Source organism: Cnephaeus nilssonii (genome assembly GCF_951640355.1).
Source record: "Cnephaeus nilssonii genome assembly, chromosome: 11".
Classification (NCBI taxonomy): Eukaryota; Metazoa; Chordata; class Mammalia; order Chiroptera; family Vespertilionidae; genus Cnephaeus; species Cnephaeus nilssonii.
The window spans coordinates 34,381,355-34,403,245 of NC_137082.1; the positions used below are offsets into that span (position 1 = coordinate 34,381,355).

The 21,891-nt window shown below is 55.6% G+C and overlaps 1 protein-coding gene across 1 annotated transcript; it reads left to right on the top strand.

Annotated features, from left to right (window-relative positions):
- Positions 1-422: 422 nt before the first annotated feature.
- Positions 423-21,336, top strand: BPIFB3 (BPI fold containing family B member 3; the record flags this gene model as incomplete). Its single annotated transcript, XM_079784713.1, has 16 exons — positions 423-492; positions 4,596-4,721; positions 5,426-5,582; positions 7,641-7,745; positions 8,205-8,345; positions 9,711-9,774; positions 11,609-11,669; positions 12,388-12,479; positions 12,625-12,804; positions 14,094-14,147; positions 16,412-16,582; positions 17,701-17,768; positions 19,010-19,052; positions 19,821-19,884; positions 20,400-20,476; positions 21,307-21,336. The coding sequence occupies 16 exons, from the start codon at positions 423-425 to the stop codon at positions 21,334-21,336; spliced, it is 1,503 nt and encodes a 500-aa protein (XP_079640839.1).
- Positions 21,337-21,891: the final 555 nt, after the last annotated feature.

Genomic DNA, 21,891 nt, shown 5'->3' on the forward strand with positions numbered 1-21,891 from the left:
TAGAAGCTAATGCCCAGGGGTATTTCTCCTCATCGAGTCCCTTTCCTGCTCTAGTTCCTTCCTTGGCTCCCCAGCACCCTCACTAGGGCTCCAGAAAGGTCTCCATCAGATTGCTCTAGGTTTGTTAAACATGGCAGTTCCTAGGCCCTCTATCCTTGGCCTGTTGAGTTAGGGTGGCAAAGACGTGTATTTTATGAATTCCTTCCCATGGCCAGGCCCAGTCCCTGACTCACCTGTGGTGCCTGAGGAGACTTGCCTGGGGAGCTGGAAAGAAGTGGGGAAGACAAGGCAGACCAGAAACTAGGTAGCGTCTTCCGCCCTTTCAAGAGGCGAGGCTGATGAGCGTTAAGCCAGGTGGCCTGACCTCGGAGCAGTGGCTGTCCCTTGCAGAGTTCTGGTTTCTGAGTGTACGATGGGGAGATATGACACTGCTGACTTCACAGCGGATTGTGGTGACTATACGAATTCACACGCATCAGTGCCTTGTACACAGTAAGTGCTCAATAACTGCTGGGTGCGAACTTTCCCTCCTCCTCCCTCAAACAAATGCCTTAACAATACCCGGCGCTGGCGAGGATGTGGGGCCGTGGTGACTCTCCAGGCTGCTGGCGGAGTCCCGACGGCAGAGGCGCTTGCGGAGCCCTGGCCGTGTCCGGGGAAGCGGAACCTGAACGTGCACCAGGACGGCCCAGCAACCCCGCTCCTGGCTAGGTACCCGGAGAAATGAAGAATAAAAATATGTGTCCACAGCAAGACTGGACAAGAATGTTCAGAGCAGCTTTATTCATCACAGCCAACAGCTGGAAGCCCAGGTGGCTCGAGACAGGAGCACGGATAACGAACGGGTGTGCTCACGCGGTGCAGAGGTATGCTCAGCGAAGAAGAACGAGGCACTGTCCCCCACACGCGGATGACTTTCACAGACAGCGAGTCTGAGGGAAGCACACACCGAAGGGCACGCAGGTGCCACTCCATTCTGTGACCCTCAGGGGCATCCCTGGCTCGCCCACCGTGTGAGCAGCCGGGGCAATGGTGACCCCTGGTGGACAGTGACGTGGAGGGACACCAGGGGGCTTCTGGAGTGCTCGGTTTGTGACAACTCGTCCAGCTGTACACTTGTGATCTGGGCCCTTCTCTGTATGTGCTTTATATTTTAATTAAAAGTTCATTTTTAAAGATGCATGTGGGTTTAGTAACCTGACCCAGTTCCTAAAGTCATTGGGATGAGCAGTGCATGGTTAGGGGTTCTGAGGTGGACCAGGCCGATGCCATCGCTCCTCCCCATCTCACCAGGCCAGAGACAGACCCACGAACACCCAGAAACACGGTTCCAGCCTGGCATGTCACAGACTCAGGGAGAGAAAATCCCAGAGGGCTGTGGGATCACAGCCAGTGTGGGGGATCAGGAGGGCTTCCTGGAGGAGGGGGTACCCGAGCCAGTACCTGCAGAAGAATGGCAAATAACAGCTAAAGTCTGTAAGTCTGAACAGCAACCTGCAGGGCCTGTCACTTCCTTGATTCCATGCCTCTCACTCCCCTCCACCACCCAGGCCTCCCTCGGGCTCCTGGACACTGGCCTCAGAGCCTTTGTATCGCTGTCTGGCTTTCCCCCGATAGCCACCTGGCCCATTCCCTCTCCTCCTGCTCCAATCTGAGGCCTCCCCTGACCGCTCAGTGAAAACTGCACCCCTCCCTACTTTATTTCTGTCCCCAGCCTCTGAGGTACGTATCATGTGCTTGTCTGTTCCCTCCAGAGCTGTGTTGCCCAATGCAGTGGTCAATGCCCATACGAGGTGCCTGAGTGCTTGAAATGTGGCAAGTCCAAATTTGCTGTCCTGTCGGTGATTTCACAGACTTAGCATGAGAAAAAAAAAAGCAGACTATCTCATTAGTAGTTCTATATTGATTAAACGTTAAATAACATTTTGGGTTAAATAAACTATATTATTAAAATTAATTTACTTGGTGTTTTTTTTACCTTTTAAAAAAGGCGGCTACTAGAAAAAATTATATATATATATATATATATATATATATATATATATATATATATATATATATTTTAAAAAATATATTTTATTGATTTTTTTTTACAGAGAGGAAGAGAGAGGGATAGAGAGTTAGAAACATCGATGAGAGAGAAACATCGATCAGCTGCCTCTTGCACACCCCCTACTGGGGATGTGCCCACAACCACGGTACATGCCCTTGACCGGAATCGAACCTGGGACCTTTGAATCTGCAGGCCGACGCTCTATCCACTGAGCCAAACCGGTTTCGGCTTTAATATATTTTTATTGATTTCAGAGAGGGAGAGAGTGGTAGAGAGAAACATCAATGATGAGAGAGAATCATTGATTGGCTGCCTACTGCATGCCTCCTACTGGGGATCGAGCCCACAACCCGGGCATGTGCCCTTGACTGGAATTGAACCCAGGACCCCTCTGTCCTTAGGCCGATGCTCTATCCACTGAGCAAAAGCGGCTAGGGCATAGAACAAATTTTAATTGTGTTGTATTGTTACTGCTCATCTCCTCCAGTGCAGGGAGTTGTCCCTTTTGTTTGCAGTGGTATCCCTGGCACCTAGCAAACAGTAGGCGCTCTACAAATGCTCACTGAAGAAGGAATGAATTTCTCTCCGCCATCATCTGCACCAGCCTCAGGAGGGGAACAAAGCAGCCTTCTCTGGAGCTTGGGGGACACCCGGCCTTGGGGATGAAAGGGGAAGGGGGCTGCTGCCCCTCCTCCTAGTTGGCCCAGAGTTCCTCTCTCCAGGCCCTAGGGCCACCTCCAGGCCAGGCCTGGGGTAGGGGCAGCAGAGGGTCAGCAAACCCAGGAGCCTTAAGCTCTTTCCTCCCCTCCCTGGCCGTGGTTGGGGTAGGTGGGGAGGCAGGGTAGACTGTGTGCCACAGGGTGGCCCTTGGGAACCCTGGAGGGAGACCCTATAGTGGGCTGAATGTTCACCCCCCAGCTCTTGGGGGGAGGATGGCGCCTCTGCAGCCCCAGGGCACCAACCCCAGTTCCCCTTTCGCACTCCTCCAGAAGGAAGGCTTAGCCAGGCCCGCAGGGAAAACCGCAATTTGCTTCTGACATGACACATTGACGGGTTCCTGGCGGCTGTGCCCCCTTTGTGTCTCCAGAGCCCTTGTGGGCATATAAGGGCCTCCCCCAGGCCTGAGAGGGTAGAGGAGCCGACAGGAGGCTGGGTACCCCACCCGCCCATCGTGGAGCTGCAGGAGCGGGTAAGGCAGCCTGTGGCAGCCCTGGCCTTGTGAGCTCCCCAACCACTGACCCCGTGACCAGCCTGCTGTCCCATCTGCATAGCAGGCACAGAAAGAATTCCCCATAGGAGGGCACTGGGGTACCTGGAGGTAAAGCTCATTTTACTGATGGGAATACTGGGGCCTACAGAGGGCAAAGGCAGGGACGGGAGGACTGAAGGGTGCCCATTTTTCTCTAAGCCAACTGGCTTCCCATGGTGGGAATGTTTCCTTGTGTGAGGTGACAGAGAGCCATTAGGGGACTAGTCCTGGGGAAAGCAGGCAGACACTGCCGAGCCTGCGGCTGGTCCAGGTGTGTGCATATGTACCTTTGTGTGCAAATGGCGCCAGGGCAAACTGCGGGCAAGTGAGGGGGGGGGGGCTGGATTTCATCCCCTTTGCCCCTCACCAGGCACCGTCTCCAGCACACAACCATGCCTGGGGGCCCGGACACGGTCCCTGCCCTCTGGGAGCTTACAAGGCAAAACAAGGACACAAACACCATGCGTAGCTACAAATTGTGATAAGTGCCTAAAAGCAAACATTCTGGGTGAGGTTCAGTGACCGAGGGGCTTCTTTAGACAAGGTTAAGGAGGGAGGGCTGTCCAAGGAGGTGACATGTATTTGGAACCTGAAGGGTGAGGAGTCAGCCATGCAGAGAACCAGAGGAAGAGCCTTCCTCAGAGAAGGAACAGCCTGTGCAAAGGCCCTGGGGTGGGAAGGAGCTTGTCATGTTTAAGACCAAGAAGGTCAAAGAGGCAGGCAGGGACCTAGTGGGTGCTGATAAGGAGCCTGTGTTCTATCCCAAGAGCAGCAGGGAGTGGGGTTTAAGCAGGGCGACCTGAGGGGATGAGAGGCAGGTGACTGAGGGGGCGGATATGGAACTCCATAAAGAGAAACGCTCCTCTAGGGAACTAGAAAGTTAGCCAGGCTCTCATTTCCCATCTATTTCTTTCTTTAACATCATCCGGGATGGAGGCAGGAGAGGAGAGAAAGGAGATATTTTAAGTCGCATAGACTGGGGCTCAGATTCTGGCCCTGCCACTGATTAGCTCTGTGGCCTTGGTCAAGTCCCCTCCCGTCTCTTGGCCTCAGTTTTCCCATCTCAGAAATGAGATCCAACGAGGCGGCGGCTGGGAAAGTGCCCTGAAGGCTGTAGCGTGCACTGAAGCTGTACGGTGGGTGCACACGTTGGCGCTGTTTGCCTGTGGATGGAGAGGGCCTTTCTGGGAGTGCAGCTGGACTTGAACCATGCCGGGCCAGCGGCAGGGCGCCAGGGAGGGGAAAGGCTTGGGCATGAGGAGGGCTCAGCGTTCCTGCCTCTGCCCCTGCCAGGTGTGCAGCTGACAACGTTGGGCATGTGGTCCCTGCTTCTGCTCTGGGGTCTGGCGGCTCCGTGCCAGGGGCTGCTTGAGACGGTGGGCACACTCGCTCGGATTGACAAGGATGAACTTGGCAAAGGTGAGCCCGCAACGGACGGTTTGTGAGGGGTCCGGCGGCAGGGCCGATGGCCCCATCCTTGTGCTCGGAGCGTCTGCTTTCAGGAACAGAGGGAACAGGCCACGATTCTCAACTGCTGAGAGAATTCAGGGACTTAAGGTTTGCTCGCAGGCTCTGAGGGTGGTTAGTTCACTGTCTTCTGAGAGGGGGACGGGGTGACCTGGGCTGAGGCCCTGTGGGGCTGCATCAGCCTCAGGGACGCGGACGAGTGGGGTTGAGGAGGTCAAGGGGAGGGTGCTGGCCGTGCCACGTTCCTGGGGTGTGGGAGCATTTTGTGCTCCAGGGTCCCACTGCCCCGGGTGACAGTCTCATGGGCAGTACAGCGGTCCTGAATAGAAAATGCTCCAGGGAGGCCACCCCCATCCCGCCCCAACCTCCACAAGGTGGTCCCTCTGTCTTGCCCTGCTCACCATCTGCACACAGGCAGGCGAGGGGTGCCCAGGAGGAGCAGAGGTTGCCTTCTCCATCTTGGTCAAGCCCTGGTGGCTGTGTGCTCCCTTCTTTGCTTCTGTCCTCCTACAAGGTGGCCCAGGGTCAGGAGCCCTAGTCATACTATTGGCACCAAATCTGATTGTCTGTGTGACTTTGGGCAAGTATCTGCCCCTCTCTGGGCCCTAGTTTCCCCATGTGTAAAATGAACCTCTCTCTCCCCACCCTCTCTGCAGCCATCCAGAACTCACTGGTCGGGGGCCCCCTTCTGCAGAATGTGCTGGGGTCGGTCACATCAGTGAACCAGGGCCTCCTGGGTTCCCGAGGGCTGCTTGGAGGAGGCGGCCTGCTGGGCTACGGAGGAGTTTTTGGTGTTGTGGAGGAGCTCTCCGGGTGAGTCACCGCGGCATGGCTTCCTGACTGCCCACCTACTGTGTGCCCTACAGTAAGGCTGGTCTTTTCTTTAGTTCAGGGAATAGAGGAGAGATCGTGTCTCTTTAATTTATTGGCAGGCAGTGGGGGTGATACCGGGAGCTCTGAATAGGGAGTCCCAGGACCTGAGTCAGAAAATAATGAGTCTACTGCACGACAGGCAAGACAGGAAGGGCAGCAAGCCCCTGTGGCTGAGCGCTCCAGCTCTGGGGTCGAATCCAGTTACTCACTGTGTGACCTGGGCAAGCTGCTCAGTCCTCTGGGCTAATCCAGGCACCTGCACGGCTCCCGCTCTCCTCTCCTTCAGGTGTCTGCTCTGCAAAGCCCTGCCCTGACCAGCCCTTCATTGTCCTCTTCTTCCCTTCGAGTTCTCCAGGGGACACATCACTCCCTGGCACCCCATATAGTTCACTGCTTTTTCCTGTCTCCCTGCTAGATTTATACCCCAGGAAAAGCGGGACTTTTGTCTGACTTGTTTATTGCCATGTCCTCAGTATCAGAAATAGTGCTTCACACGTAATTAACGCTAAAAAATATTTTTTGAATGAATGAAATCACATAATAACTAATATTTATAACTCAATACCACCTAGCCAGGGTTTTCTGGGTGCCTGGCACTGGGCAGTGAAAGGACTGTTCAAGCTCACCCAGCTGGGGAGTGTGGCAGTGGGGGGGTCTGGGCGTTTAATCACAGACCACACTGCCTGCCCAAAGCAGGTGGGAACCAGCTGGTAGTGAATCACGGGAAGGTCAAATGACAGGCCCCAGAAGAAGGGGGAGGGCCAAGAGCCAGGGCATGGGGAAGAGTCGCTGTACAGGAGGAAATGGGTTGCTGGGGGAAGGAGAGGGGATGGATGTGCACCTCCCCAAATAGCAAATGTCTCGAAAGGGAGCCGGTAAGGGCTGACCTTGCTGTTGCTTGAGGACTACTGTGTGTCACTGTGGTCGGTATTGCCAATATCCCCATTTTACAGATGGGGAAACTGAGGCACACAGCAACAATGTGATTTGCTCAAGGTCACACAGTCAGTTAGTAGTGGAGCTAGGATTTGAACTGCTGTCTTTTATTGGCTGCATGGAACCAGCTTTGCATGGGGCCGTTGCCAGGAAAGTGAATTAATGTGTGTCAAGGAGCTAAATAGAGGTTTCCATACACTAAATGCTCAATAAATATTAACTATTATTGTTATTAATAGATCTAGTCCTCCCCCCCCACCACCACCACTGTAGAATCCCCCACGAGTGTGAACCTGAGGCTTCAAACATGAACCAGACATTGCCCTTGTCTCAAAGAGTCCCCAGGAGGAGGCAGAGCCCAACAATGATGATCTTGTAAGCTCAGGGCAGTGATGGAGGCAGCCCAGGAAGCACATGGAAGCTGGGGCAGAGGAGGGCGTTTGCCCGAGTCAGAGATGCAGGGAGGAGGGCTCCCTGGAGGAGGAGATGCCCTAGCTGAAATCAGCAGCGTCGAGATTTTGCTGACCGAAGGTGGCGGTGGGATGGAAGGAGAGTCAAGAGAAGAGTGTTTCAGACGGAAGGAACATTCTGGGCAAAGACCAAGAGGACAGAGAAAACAATGAACTGTGGGAGTTGTGTTTAGGAATCCACTTGGGTTGCATGCTTGTGATCCAGGGGTGTGGGAGTGGAGGGACGATGATCCAGGCTGGAGACCGAACCAGGACTGAGGCCATGGGGAAGGGTGAAGAGAACAGTTTAGTTCACTGAGCCTCCAATGACGATGATGATACTACGTCCGTTGGGCAGACGCTGTACCAGCCGTGGCACCTACATTATCTCACTTGTCTCTGCGCCATTGCTATGGGATGGGTACCGGTATTACTGCCCCACTCTATAGACGATGAAGAAACCGAAGCCCCGATGACTGGGCCCACATTTGAATTTATGGCTGAGAAGTGGGGTGGGAGGCACACGCAAGAGGGCTGTAGGCCCCTCCTGGTCTGGGGTGTCCCAGGCCCTGAGAGGCTGGCACGGGGGCCCTCCCCCCGACTTCCATCCCAGGCTGAAGGTCGAGGAGCTCACACTGCCACAGGTGTCGCTGAAGCTGCTGCCGGGGTTTGGGGTGCAGCTGAGCCTGCACACCAAGGTGGGCCTGGCAGGCTCTGGGTGAGTGTGCCCCGGGAACCTCTACCCGATGGCTCCCCACCCCATGCCGCTGCCCACTGGGGATCCCTATCCTACTGCTCCCCACACCACTCCAGTGCCCCCTATTTTTCCTCACTCTAGTTCCTCTCCAAGAGACTCCTACACTACTGTTCCTACCCATGACCCCTCCCCATGTACCTCCATCCCACTGACCCCCAGGGGCTTCCACTTCACGCTCCCTGGAGACCCCTACCCAATGTTCGGAGCTCACTGAAGAGATGGGGGAAGAAGGCGCAGGGATGTGCAAGATGGGGGACCTACAGGAAGGCAGGGGGTGAGAGGAGGACATGGGGACCAGATCACTTGCAGGGCCACCCAATTCCCTCATCAGGGTCCAAGCCAGGGTGGGCATGGTTAAGGAGGGCCCTGGTGGTTGGGGGCCTAGAGGCCTAGCCACACCCCCAGCATCCCGTCTCGCAGGACCCTGGGGGGCTTCCTGCAGCTGGCAGCGGAGGTGAACGTGTCGTCGCGTGTGGCAGTGGGCATAAGCTCGCGGGGTACGCCCATCCTCATCCTCAAGCGCTGCAGCACGCTCCTGGGCCACATCAGCCTCCTCTCAGGGTGAGTCCGCAGGCTCGAGCCCATGCGCATTGGCATCTTCTGGATCTCTCCGGAGCCTGAACTCACCCTGCCTCCAGCCTTCCTGCCCCCACCCTTCACCCCCCCCCCCCCCACCATGAGACCCTCCACGGATAGGGACTCCGGCTCAGCCCACAGCTTGTACCACCCACCCCTGGGTGTCCCCCTTCTCTGGCCCTGAGATCCTGCTGTCCCCTCTCCCACATAGAGCAGGGCCTGCTGCCGTCCCCTCCATCGGATCTGCCAGCGTCTCGGTCCCTGCTATCCTCACACCAGAGATCCAACTCTATCCCTGACTTGCTGTGTGACCCTCAGGGGAACCCCCTCCCCAGTCTGGGCCTCAGTGTCCCCATCTGTATAACGAGGACCTGCATTTGATGATCTGGAAGGCTCTGGCACTTCATATTTGTTCTTCCCACAGCTGTTCAGGCACAGTGGCCCTCCCTACACGGTGTTGAATGATCACTCCCAGGAGACAGCTGAGGCCCAGAGAGGGCAAGGGACGTGCCCAAGGTCACACACCAGATTGAGGCAGGGATGGAGGTGGGCTGGTCTCTGGAATTAGGCCCAAGGCTTTTCCCAGGGCCCTGCACCCACCCTCGGGGGAACCTGCCTCCTCCCCTGCCTCACGCGTTGTGTCTCCCCCATTAGTTTCTACATTCCAGGCCTAATCGCACACCCTACCCCATCTTCCTTGGGCGGCCCTGAGCAGTGATGGGTAATCAGTCAGCTCTGTCTTAGCTCCCAGGAGTGGGGTGAGCCTGTCTCCAGAAGGGCCTTCATAAGGGGATCCCAGAGAGGGTCTTTGGGGCCCTTAAATCCCATTGGCTTCCTCCTGCTCCAGGGGGCTATAGGGGGCCGTGGGGGGAATGGAGCCCAGGGTGGTGCTGGTGTCCTGTGGTTGTGGTTCTGAGGTTGTCACCCCTCCCTCTGTGCCCCTATAATCTTTAAACAGACCTCCTCATCCACAGGCCTCCCTCTCCTTCCTTCCTTCTTCAAATGCTCATTCATTTAACAAATATTTATTGAACCCGCACTCGAAGCCAGGTGCTGTTCTAGGTTCAAATGTCACGTATGTACAAATGTTGGAGGAGACAAAAGGAGCAGATATTTATCGAGCAGACTGTATACCTGATGCGTAGGCACTCATATTTAACCTTGGCAGCAGCCGCTCTGGGAGGCAGGCGCTGTGCAAACGGGGAAACGGAAATCCTCCCCTGGGCCTCAGGGGGAGGCAGAGCCCAGATTTAAACCCGGTCTCCGAAGTCCCACCCAGCGCCCTGCCCGTGACCCAGGCGGGCACTGTCCCATGCGGTGGCCACACTCTCAGGCTTCTCACCCTCCCAGGCTGCTGCCCACACCGCTCCTGGGGCTCGCGGAACAGACGCTCTTCAAGGTGCTGCCGGGACTGGTGAGTGTGGGGGCCTCGGGCCAGGCACGCCCTGTGCCCGGGCTGTGCCCCTCCTCCCCTGGCTTTAATCTGGGCGCCAGGCAGGATTAGGCTGTTCTTCCCTTCCACGCCCACCAGGTAATCCATCCTGGCCTGCCCACAACTGCTCAAGTGCCGCCAGTGAGTCTCTGTGTGTATGGGGGGCGGGAGGAGGGGGGCTGGCACAATCCATCCCCAGACCTCTGAATTGTAAATTTATAGCTTCAGATGACCTGACTCTCCTGCTCCCAAGTTCATGTCCCTTTCTTATGCCCTGCCCTGTCTCTGCCACCTGTATTATTATTGCCTTTAAACTTGGCTTTAAACTCGCTTTGAATTACACTTGGGTCGCTCGGTGGTTTTCAACTGAGTCCTGTGCTTGGCATATGTGTTCAGAAAATTACATCCATGTATATCAGTACTTCGTAAGAGGAACACATTATAACTAAACTGCTCCAGGATGCTTGTCCAGGGCCGGCCCCAGCCATCCTGGCTTCTATCAGGGGACACGAACCGCAGTGGAGAAAAGATGGTCTGGCCAAAGGCCCATGTCATTGAGGCCACAGCAGGCAGGGGCTTGCTGGGCTCACGCAGCCAGCACAGGGCGGTCAGGCCTCCTGAACCCCAGCCCTGGCAGGGCCTCTCTTATGAGTCCTTGTGAAGGGCACCTGTGGGGGTAGCAAGGGCATGAGCGCCTGAGGTTGGCAAAACTGCCCTGGACTTGAAGAAGCCAATCGGAAAGTAGCTCAGGGGGAGAAGGGAAGTTCCCAGCAGCAAGGACCCCAACCAGGCCCATCTCAGGTGGATTTCAACAAGGGGGGGGGGGGCGCTGCATTTAAATTGTGACCCCTAACTAGGGTCTCTGGGACAACTGGCTGAGACACAGGATATGTGTGACTCAAAGAGGCTTTACAAATAAGAGCTAATTACTAGCATTTAGAGATTGGAGATTTCTCCTACCGATCCGATTTCTGGCATCTCTTGTGCAATCAGCCACCTCCTTCCCGCAGGTCACATGGCTGGCGCCATGGGGCGGCTCCCCCACCCATCATAGCCCCTTGGATGTCCTCGCATTTCTGTGACATGCCTGACTCCAGGGGCCATGGAGTTTGAGGTCCCAGACCTTGGGCAGGCTGCCATTCTTCTCCGGCCACCGATGTGGAATGAAGGGGCGGGGCTGGGTCGCCTGAGGTTCCTGCTCAGGTGGACTCGGATTCTGTGATTCACAGACTCAGGGATTCTTCAAGCCGAACCACCTGCTCCCTGTTCGCACAACACAGGGGTTTTCAGAAACACACTGGCACAATCCATCCCCAGACCTCTGAATCCTAAATGTATGCAGTGAATGTAGTGTATGCAGTGAATGCCTGGCCCGAGCCTGACTCTTTGGATGGAGGGGGTGGCACCCTTTTTGGGGGTCCATATGCTAGGTCTTCCGGGGTCCAGCTAGAAGACAGCAGGGACCTGAGACCTCAGAGGGAACAACGGCCTTTGTCCCCTCAGGCGAGGGCCTGGTCCACACACCCTAACTGGCCTCTGAAGCATGTCTCCCCTGTTCCCCCAGCATCCTTCGGGGGTTTTCTGGGAGGGCCCATGTAATTGGCCCTCCACATCACCCACTCCACCCTCCCAACACGTAAAGCTCCAGCCCCTCCCCTGCCTCCGCGTGTCTCCCACCCTTCTCTACCCTCTGCCTTGCCTTGGTCCCTGGGCTAGCAAATGTTATAGCAAAACAGGTAGAGAAAATGCAGCTGTCCCCTGTGCCAGGCTGGGCCCACTCTTATTGTCCTGTAACACCCGTCTCCCCTGGACACAGCTGTGCCCCGTGGTGGACAGTGTGCTGAGCGTGGTGAATGAGCTCCTCGGGGCTGTGCTGAGTAAGTTGGGGCCCAACCCCCTCCTTGGCCCCTTCTCCTTCCCCATCCCATTACCCCAAAGGGTGGCGGTACCAGGGCAAGAGGAAGGGACAGGATTCTGGGACCTCCCACTTCCTCCTCAGGCTGATGAGGCCGCCACTTTGAGGAGCCCTCACAGGGGTGTGGGCTAAGGCTGGTCCAGCAGAATGGGGGACTCATACCCCGCCCCCCCAGCTCTCCCTCTGCTGGGGGCCTCAGGCACCTGTGGTGTCCAGCATGGTCAGCAACATGAGGCAGATGTTATTATTATTGTCTGGACAGACAAGATGACAGGCCCAGAGAGCTCAAGTAAGAAACCCAAGGCCCACAGCCACAGCGGCCACCTGAGCCTTATGGAGACATGGACAGATGCCTTTTGTGTGCACAGATGGGCTTTGCCAAGTGTAAACAGGTGTGGCCAGGATAAGGCCAGAAAAGCTGGGGCAGATGTGAGAGAGGCAGGGCCGCAGTGTGGCCAGGGACACCAGCTCTGGAGAAGGGGAGTCCTGGCGTGGCTTCTGTGGCCTTGGGCTGGTGACTTCTGTCCAAGCCTCAGAGTTTATCTGTATAGTGAGGATGATGGTGGTGCCCAGGTGAATACTTAGTAGAGCGCTAGGCACTCAATAAATGGAAGTAGGGCCGGTTATTTTTGGGGGGCTTGGCTCATAGGGTCTTCCTCCTTCCTCCTCTCCCCACGCAGGCCTGGTGCCCTTGGGGCCTCTTGGGTCTGTGGAATTCACTCTGGCCACACTGCCTCTCATCTCTAACCAGTACATAGAGCTGGACATCAACGTGAGTCGGAAGGCCTTGCCCACTGCTGGGGCGGGGCGAGGGGGGGGCGGGGTTGGATACTGGTGGAGGCTGGGTAGGAGATGCTGGGTCAAAGCCACGTGGGTGAGCAGCTCTGACCCTTCCATGCCGTCTCCTCCCCCTGCAGTCCATTGTGAAGAGCGTAGCTGGTGACATCATTGACTTCCCCAAGCCCCCCAAACCCATCAAGGTGCCTCCCAAGGAGGACCACACGTCCCAGGTGACCGTGCCTCTGTACCTCTTCAGCACCATATTTGGGCTCCTGCAGACCACCGGTGCTCTTGACATAGACATCACCCCTGAGCTGGTGAGTGTGGCACCCTCCCCTGCTGTGACCTGAAAATGCCAATGACCCAGTCACATCATCACCGATTAGCCTAAACGAGCCACTTCCTCTGTAATTGGACAGTGAGACACATTTATAACATGCAAATGTCCATTCTTGTTGTGGCAAACATTGCTAATTGACAATGGCCCTCCGATTGGCTAAGTCTAAATGGGACTTCTGAGTCATTCCTTCCAGGGAGTTACTTTCAGTTATTCAGAACCGGCATGTGAAATGTAGCCAGCTTTTCATCCTGGCATCAGATGCTCCCTTTCAGAGTCAAGAGCCCGATTTTATACTAAAGTGTGAATGACTAACATTTCTAATGCTTTCTCAAGAGCAGATTTGAGTTGAAGAGAGGAAAACTAGGGTTAGACTCTTCCAAAGGTCACTTGGACACTTGTTTTGAAGCCTCTGAGACCTCTCTGCTTCCATTCTGGCTCCTCACACCTCACAGATGTCTGGAAGGCTCACCCCTCGGAAGCCGCATCCAGAGGCATTTTCTCGGCCTTAGCCCTCTCCAAAGGCAGTGAGCTCTAAGCCACCTGTCTCCATGCCCCCCAACCCCCACCTCCATCTGCAGCTCAGGCCTTAGGGGGCACTTCCTGATGTAGGGTCCAGAGAGCACGGGACCAGGCTCCTGAGCTAGGAGGCAGGCGTCTTCTTGCTGGAGGGAGGTGGCAGTCATAGCCAGGCAGAGATTCTGAGTGTGAGGATGCATGTGCCTGAGCAGTGTGTGTGTGTGTGTGTGTGTGTGTGTGTGTGTGTGTGTGTGAGTATTAGGCAAGAGAGAGAGATCTCAGAGGCCAGGTGCTATCCTCAAGTGCTGTCCACCCCCAGGGGGTGATGGCCTTGTGTTGGGCGAGAGTCTGGGAATCCTCTGATCAGGGTCAGATCCCTGGGCCTTCAGATTGTGAGGGGTTTGAAGGTTCTGGAATTAGCCTGCCCAGGTCAAATCCTGGTGCCACCGCCTACCAGCTAAGAGTCTAGAGAGGAGCCTCAAGTTCTCCACTCATAGAATGAGAGTAATCAGGGCACCCACCTCTTTGGGCTGTTGTAAATGTGAAATGAGCAAAGGCATGTGCTTGGCATGTAGTGAGCACTCAGTGATCATTGGCCACTGGAAGGAGCATGCGTGTTTGTAGAGATGTGTATGTGATTGGTGGGGGTGCAGGTGGGGCAGAATGTGGACAAAACCGCCCTGTGTGTGCTGAGGGATCCCTGTCCTGTGTCTGCGCTCACCATGTCCTCTCATTTGGTCTTGGGCCCAGGTTCCCAGCAATGTCCCAATGACAACTACAGACCTGACAGCTTTGGTCCCTGAGGTGAGTGACCCTTCTTATGACCTTGATCACTGGAGCACTTTCCTGATGAGCCTGAATGGACTCCAGACTCTTTCTCAATACATTTCTCCAGAGAGCTGTAGTGGAATGGTGAATCTAAATTCACACTAAAGTGTGAATGGCTAACAGTGTATCCTTTCCTGATAGCAGAGTGGAAAGGACCAGGCTTTAATTGCCCCAGAAGTCAATTAGACATTTGTCCTATGGCTGTTCCTTTTCTATCAAGGAGAAGACAGAACATTCTTTTCAGGCTACTGAATCCCCTCCCTCCTGCCACCTTACTTCACCTTAGTCTTGGTCTCCTCTGACCCACGAGAGAAGATGCAGGGCACTGGCCTTGTGGGGGAAGAGAAAGGAGACGATTCAGGGAGGACATCAGTACAAGACTGCAGGGCCTGGCCTCAGCTTTCCTGTCCATTCACCTGGGGCTGGACCAGATGCTTTCCAGCTGTGAGAATCTGAATTCATCCTGAAGTTGAAATACTACTCCAAGGTCCTTACATAATAGCAGATTCTGATGGAGGTTGGAAAGAGGTCCGCAAGATCTGGGCTTCTACCAGAGAGGATGGAGAGGGAAGCTGAGTTTGGGGACACAGAAAAACTGTGAATCCTTGAAGGGGGTGATTCAAATCAGCCTTAGTGGGCATGGCTAGAGGCCTTTGCTAAAGGGCCTAGGAGTCTCAGGCAAGGGATGAGATTGGGGCTAGACATTCAGAAGCACTTCCTGAGGGCAGGAGCCATAAGTGGTGGAGTGGGATTTGGGGGAGGCGCAGGTGGCAGGAGCAGGGACCCATGGATGCAGCAAGCTGGGCCGAGTCCCTCCAGCTCCAGGAGCCTGGAGCCTTTGTCCTCCAGTTGCTGGCCTTGCCGTGTCAGAAGCCAGAGCCCTAGCTCCACGTCTGGGTCCGTGGCTTCAGAATCTGAGGACACATGAGGGTGGAATCGGTAGTTCCCTGTCTGTCGGATCCTGCATCTCTAGGAGTTGGGTTTGAGGAGCTGGTCCCCAGACTCTGGCATTCAAGTGACTCCAAGCTTCTGTACTCTAGTTTACAGCGCTTCTATAATTCCATGATTCATGATTGTGAGACTCAGAATTTCCTGGTTGTGTGATTCAGTCAGTCAGTCAACCAACATTCACTGAGCACCTACTATGCACCAGGCCTTGTGCCAGGTGCTGGGAATCCAGGAGGGGCAAAGGTGAAAAGGAGACCAAAGTCCCTGCGCTCCAGGAGCTGCCATTCTGCTGGGGCCGACAGACATTGGACAAATGGATGGAGAGAATGGAGTGGTCCAAGCAGATGAGCAGCGCAGGGATGGTGCTCCGAGACAGGGTGCTCTGCAAACCTCCCTGAGGGGGTGACGTCTGAGCAGGAGGCTGAGGGAGGTGAGGGCGGGGACCATGCAGGGATCTGGGGAAGACGTTTCCAGGCAGGATGAACAGGAATTGCATAGGCCCGGAGGTGTGTGCGTGCATGTCAGGTGAGAGGAGCAGAAAGGAGCTGGTGAGATGGAGAGGAGGGCATGAGGGGGCCGGTGGGGGGGGGTGAGATGGAGAGGAGGGCATGAGGGGGCCGGTGGGGGGGGGTGAGGTGGAGAGGAGGGCATGAGGGGACCGGTGGGGGGGTGAGATGGAGAGGAGGGCATGAGGGGACCAGTGATGAAGGGGGTGAGATGGAGAGGAGGGCATGAGGGGACCGGTGGTGGGGTGAGTTGGAGAGGAGGGAATGAGGGGACCGGTGGTGGGGTGAGTTGGAGAGGAGGGAATGAGGGGACTGGTGTGGGGGGGTGAGATGGAGAGGAGGGCATGAGGGGACCGGTGGTGGGCGGGGGGTGAGATGGAGAGGAGGGCATGAGGGGACCGGTGGTGGGCGGGGGGTGAGATGGAGAGGAGGGCATGAGGGGACCGGTGGGGGCGGGGTGAGATGGAGAGGAGGGCATGAGGGGACCGGTGGGGGTGTGTGAGATGGAGAGGAGGGCAGAGGAGGGATCAAGCAGGAGTGGGCTGGTGGGCCTCGGGGGAATTTTGAGTCTGATTCCCTTTTCCATGGGTTGGTGGTGTCTCCCCACCTGAGTGTCAGTCTCATGGCGGCTGAGACCACGGTTCAGTCTGTAGCCTCAGCACCCAGCATGGTGCCTGGTGCGCAGTGGGTGCTCAGTGGGTGCTTGTTGACTCTCTTGAGTCACTGGCTGACTCTATCAGTGGGGCACATAAGCTGCCTCGGGCCCTGCTCTCTGCCTCTCTCCAGGTCCTGGGGAAGCTGCCCCGGGGCCAGCAGCTCCTGCTCAGGCTGCAGGTGAAGCAGGCACCCGCGGTCACACTCCAGAAAAAGAAGGCCGCAGTCTCCATCGCAGCTAACATCCGCGTGCTGCCCCACCTCCCTGCGGGGACTCCGGACGCCCTCTTGGAGCTGAATGGGGTGAGTGGCTAAGGGAGGGAGCCCGGCACTGGGTTCTGAGCGGGCTGACCCTTTCCAGGCCACTGGGGAGGGGGGGGCGTTGCCTTCCCCCGATTTCAGGGTCGCACAACCCAGGAAGCCTCTCTCCTTTATTGTCACCATCTGAGCTAAGACCCAAGTGCCCACTTAGACTCCCTCATCGCACATCTGACCAGGCCAAGGGCTGTCCAGTCTGCTTCCTCGGGATTTCAGGAGTGATTCCCATATCCCCATCCTCTCTGTGCTCAGATATCTCTTGGCTGACTCTCTGACTTCTTCCTGGCCCCCCTACCTCTCCACCCCACCTCTACTAGTTTTCCCAAACACACATCTGGGCAGAGGCAGGTCCCTCCCCTGCTCACTCTCTGCCCTGGCTGCCCATGGCCTAGCACATTCCATACCCCCTGCCTCATCCTCTTCCTTTTACTCAGGGCTGCCAGGTCCCACCTCCCTGCCTGTGTGTGTGCAGGGACCACCACCTGCAGTACCACCTCTCTCCTTCTCTTGGCGAATGCCTCATCTTTCAACATTCAGCTCCGGTGTCACCTCATTGGACACCCTTCCTTGCCCCCCTGCAGGCTGGGCTGAGGGTCTCCCCAAGCTTCTACAACCCCAAAACTTCCTCTTGTATAAATGGATCACCATCAGTTGTTGTTTTTTAATCCTCACCTGAGGATATGGAAAGAGAGAGAGAGAGAGAGAGAGAGAGAGAGAGAGAGAGAGAGAGAAATAGAGAAACATTAATGTGAGAAACATCAATTGGTTGCCTCCTGTATATGCCCCAACTGGGGACCAAACCCACAATCTAGGTATGTGCCCTGACTGGGAATTGAACCCACAACCTTTTGGTGTATGGGGTGATGCTCCAACCACCTGAGCCACCTGGCCAGGATGCCCCTTCAGTTTTAATACTCTAGTTCTTGAACACCAGAACCTTCAAGTTACCTCCTCATAGCACAGCACGGATCCTAACGCACAGCAGGGCCTCAGTAAGGGTTAGTGGAAGGAACGGGGGAGATTCACCTGTTGACCAAGGGAGACCTGTCCTCAAGTTCCTTCTGTCTAATTCAGAGTGACCTCTGCCTGCTTTCCCCCTGCAGGTTATGACCTTAAATGCCCAGCTGGCTCCTTCGGCTACCAAGCTGCACCTCTCCCTGTCCCTGGAACGGTAACATGGGATCCCGGGCCTTGTCGGTAGGACCAAGAATTAGGGACCTACAGGAACCTCCTTCCGTTTATCAGGCACCAACTAAGTTGCAGTTTTACCAGCAGCTTGGTTGCCTCTAGGACCTGCTGGGGAGGGGATGGTGTTAGCCCATTTTCACAGAGGGCACCTGGGGCTCAGAGAAGCAGGTCCAGAGCAGGCTTCTTCCACAGCACTGCCCAGAGCCAGGAGATACACCCACTGCCAGGATATGGAGTCCAGACTCCTGAGTTATCAGCCCCAGAGGCTGGCCTCAGAGATAACCGTGCCGGGATATTATAAAATGCTTCGTTATTCAGGTGGATTCGTTATTTCTCTAATCTCTCCACCCCTGTGGGAACTAGGCCTCATGGTCGTCTTTAGGACCAAGATGGTGATGTTGGTGGCAATCCTTCCTCACGGGAATGGCCCTTTACCATTTGCAAAGCCCAGGCTGGCACAGTGGGTTGTCCCTGGAAGCAGGCCTGCAATCGGGGCCTCCATTCTCCAGGCTCAGTGCTCTCACGGTGGCCTGGGGCCTGGGGTCTCTCTGTCCCTCCCCGGATTTGGGGGCTCTCCCAGGGTCTCTGAGATCTGCCCATCCTGGCCCATAGGCACCCAGTGCTTACTTGACCCTATTTGAGTGTCCCTTGCAGGCCCCTGAGGCTGCATACAGATGCCCCTTGCAAGACTCCACTGCTGCCCCATTTCTAACCTCGCCTGCTGCCTGAGTTCATCTCCCGTTCCTGGTGGCAGTTCACGTCTCAGCCCTTCAGGAGATAGAGCTCTGCGGCCAGGCTCTGGCTCTGGACCTGCGTTTGGCCAGCTGCGATCCACTAGTGGCTTGCGGCCTTTAGGATGCCTGCTGGATACAGAGCACCCTACGTCCAGTGCTCAGTCTGTGGAGAGCCACTCTTTAGAAAGGTTCACCCACTCGCCCAGAGTCAAACAACTGGGAGTCAGACTGAGGCTCCAAGACCACGGAGTCGGAGGTGGTGGTCATGATATCTCAGAAGGAGGTTCGATCCCTCCAGGTCCATTTTACGGGTGGGAAAACTGAGTCTCTGTGTTCAGGCTGGAAAGAAACAGAGTTGGGCCATAACCCTGTTTTCTGATGCTGGAAAGCTAGGGGTGGGGCAGGCTGTGGGGTGGGGTGGGGCAGAGCACTGCTCAGCGGGTGATGGGGTGGATGCTGGGACCCCCAACATCTCTCTTCTCTCCAACAGGCTCAGTGTCAAGCTGGCCTCTTCCTTTGTCCACCCCTTTGATGTAAGTTCCTGGGAGGGTGAGCAGCTTGGCAGTGGTGAGCGTCTTCTAGCGGGGCTGGACAGGAGGTGGGAGGAGTCACGGGCCATGTGACTGATCTGGCCCCAGTCTGAGCTCTGCCCCAAGCCAGAGTGGACAAACATCAGGGCGTGTGTGTGTGTGTGTGTGTGTGTGTGTGTGTGTGTGTGTGATCACCCTTAGGACAGTGAATCTGAATCCCATGACCTATCAATGTCTTGGAACCTTACAAAGTTGTAAATTTCCAGAATCCCACAAAGGTTCAAAATACTGGAACTTCACACTAGTAATAAGGCTCCTGAACTCAGAAAGTTCTAATATTTCAGAACCCTTAGTTTTCTGCTTCTCACATAGTTCTGTGATTCTGGAATCTCATGATCCTCTCAGGTTCTAGAACGTCCGAAGGGTTCTTAAGTTGGTGGGAACCTAAGATCAGACCACACAGAGTCTACTGGAGCTGGGTACCTTCTCCTCCTTCTTTCTCAGGCACAGGTCCCCTCCAGGCCCCACAGAGCCCTCCTCTAGGAAGGTAGCTCCTCTAAGCTCATGGGGCCCAGGGTGAAGCTGTCCTAACTCAGAGTCCCCTGTGGGGTCACTGGTAGATATTGCACCCCAGCGGGCCTGTGCCCACTAGGAGCTGTGTCCCCAGGCGTGGGGGAGGCTGAGGCAACTGGACCTTGGATTTCCCTCCCCTGGAAGGAGTGTGCTGCTACCTGCGAAACTACTTCTCGCCCTCCCCATGCTCTCTTGCAGGCGTCCCATATAGAAGAGTGGCTCAGTGATGTGTTCCGGGCGGCGTATGTGCCGAAGCTCAACGGTACGGGGGGCCTTCGCTGTCTTTTGGACACGTGGAGTGTCTGAACTTGGGGCTGCCAAATCTGTTGCCTCTTTCCTTGTTCTGAGAGACACTGAGGTTGGAGAGGGGTTGATGCCCATTTCTGAGATGCAGAAATTGAGGCACCAATATTTCCATTTACACAACACTGACTAGCATCTACACTGCACCAGACTCTGCGCCCCAAGAGCTATCTGACCTGGGTCCTCTCCTCAAGCTCACAATCCAGAGGGGAGTGCTCATATAAGCAAGTGATTAGAATATATGGCCCAGAATGTGCAAGGGGCTGACAGAACCTCAGGGAGGCTCTGCTGAGGGGCCACTGATGACAATACAGAAAAGGGGCGTTTTCATTTGAGTTTAGTAGGACACGTAGGAAGAAAAACTGAGTCCCCAAGAAGAGAAATGGCTGGCTCAAGGAAAGTGGTGGAATAAGGTCAGCAGGTCCCACCCTGGCCCCCCACATATCTTTGCTTTCAACCCTTTCCTCTTCACAGTGGACCTGGATGTTGGTATTCCCCTGCCCAAGGTTCTCAATGTCGATTTTGGCAACGCGGTCCTGGAGGTCATCGAGGTGAGTTTCCCGTGCAGACGTGGTCTAGATGGGCCGTACGCGTGTTTGTGGAGAGCCTTGCTTGAAACTCATTAGGGGCGTGCTCTCCTCATCATCGGGTCTGCCCATGCACCGTTTTCCAAATTGCTCAGGGAATTACAAACGACTGAGCTTGGGAATGGCAAACAGACGACAGGAGTGCTGCCGCTCCTTCCTTACTAACCCACGGCAGGCATTGTCAGTCAATTACAGAGTTCTTTCCCGAACGATTCAGACCCACGTCTGGCCTATCGGGTGGGATCTCGGATTCACTCACAGGATCGCAGTTCCCTTGGTCCAGGGGTGGCAAATATATGTGCGGTCCCTCCTTATCCTGTGCCTGTGGCAGGCGTGGCTAATAGGTCCTGACGCTTTTCTTGTTGAATATAGACATAGCCTCACAGTCCTTTTTCAAGCACAACTTGGAGGTTTGGAACAGTTCTGGGAGGTAGACAGAGCAGAGAGTTTTGGACCCATTTCTCAGATGAGAACCAAGGCTGAAGGAGGTCGAATTTCTGGCCCAAGTTCAACACAGTAAATTAATGGATAAATGGCACTTGAACTAGGGTCTCTTAAGAACGAAAGTCAGTAAAATCATTGACCTTTTTCATGCTGGATGTCATTTATTAAGCATTCATTTATTTGTTCATTCATTCACTCAGTGAGTGCCTGCTGTGTTCCAGGTACAGTGCTAACCTCAGGCCATGGGAGGGGCACAGACATGGATGCGGAGATGGGGGTGGAGGTGGGAGGACAGGTGTGTTGGGCACAGGGACTCAGAGAGCCTAACCAAGAACCGTTGCTCTTTGCAGAATGCTGTTGTGCTGACTGTGGCATCCTGAGCTGAGAGATGGCCGCTACTCCTCCCTGTTGACTGCCAAAGTCCTGCCGACCTGCCTACTCTGCCTCAGTTTCCCTCCCAGTCTCTAGCCTGTGTCAGTGACAGTATAAATGTCCCTTATCCACCCAGGCCCACCCAGGTGCTCTGGCCCTGCCGCTGTGCCCCGGCCTGGGTGGGGACTGCAGGGCTAGCCACAGGTCTCTGCTTCAGAGAGAGCTCTGGGGCCACAGTGGCCAGTCCCTGGCTTTCAATAAACTGTCTGTGTCAGCATCTCCTGGCTAATCTGTTCCCCAGTCACACACAGGCCACCTTGGCCTCTGCCTCTGGTGTCCTCCTGCGCTCCAGGCAGGGGCTCCTGGGAGGTGAGGGGACTTGGGGCCTAAGTCATTGTAGCTTTGTGTCTCAAGCTTACCTGGTTGGCCTGTGTCTTGTGCCACCTTCCTCCACCTCTGCCCCGAGCTCCCTGTGTCCCTCCTTACTCCCTTCCCCGCTCCTCGCTCCGTTTTCTAAATACCTCTTCCTTCATTCTGTCTCTCAGTCTGTCTGAGTCTCTGTC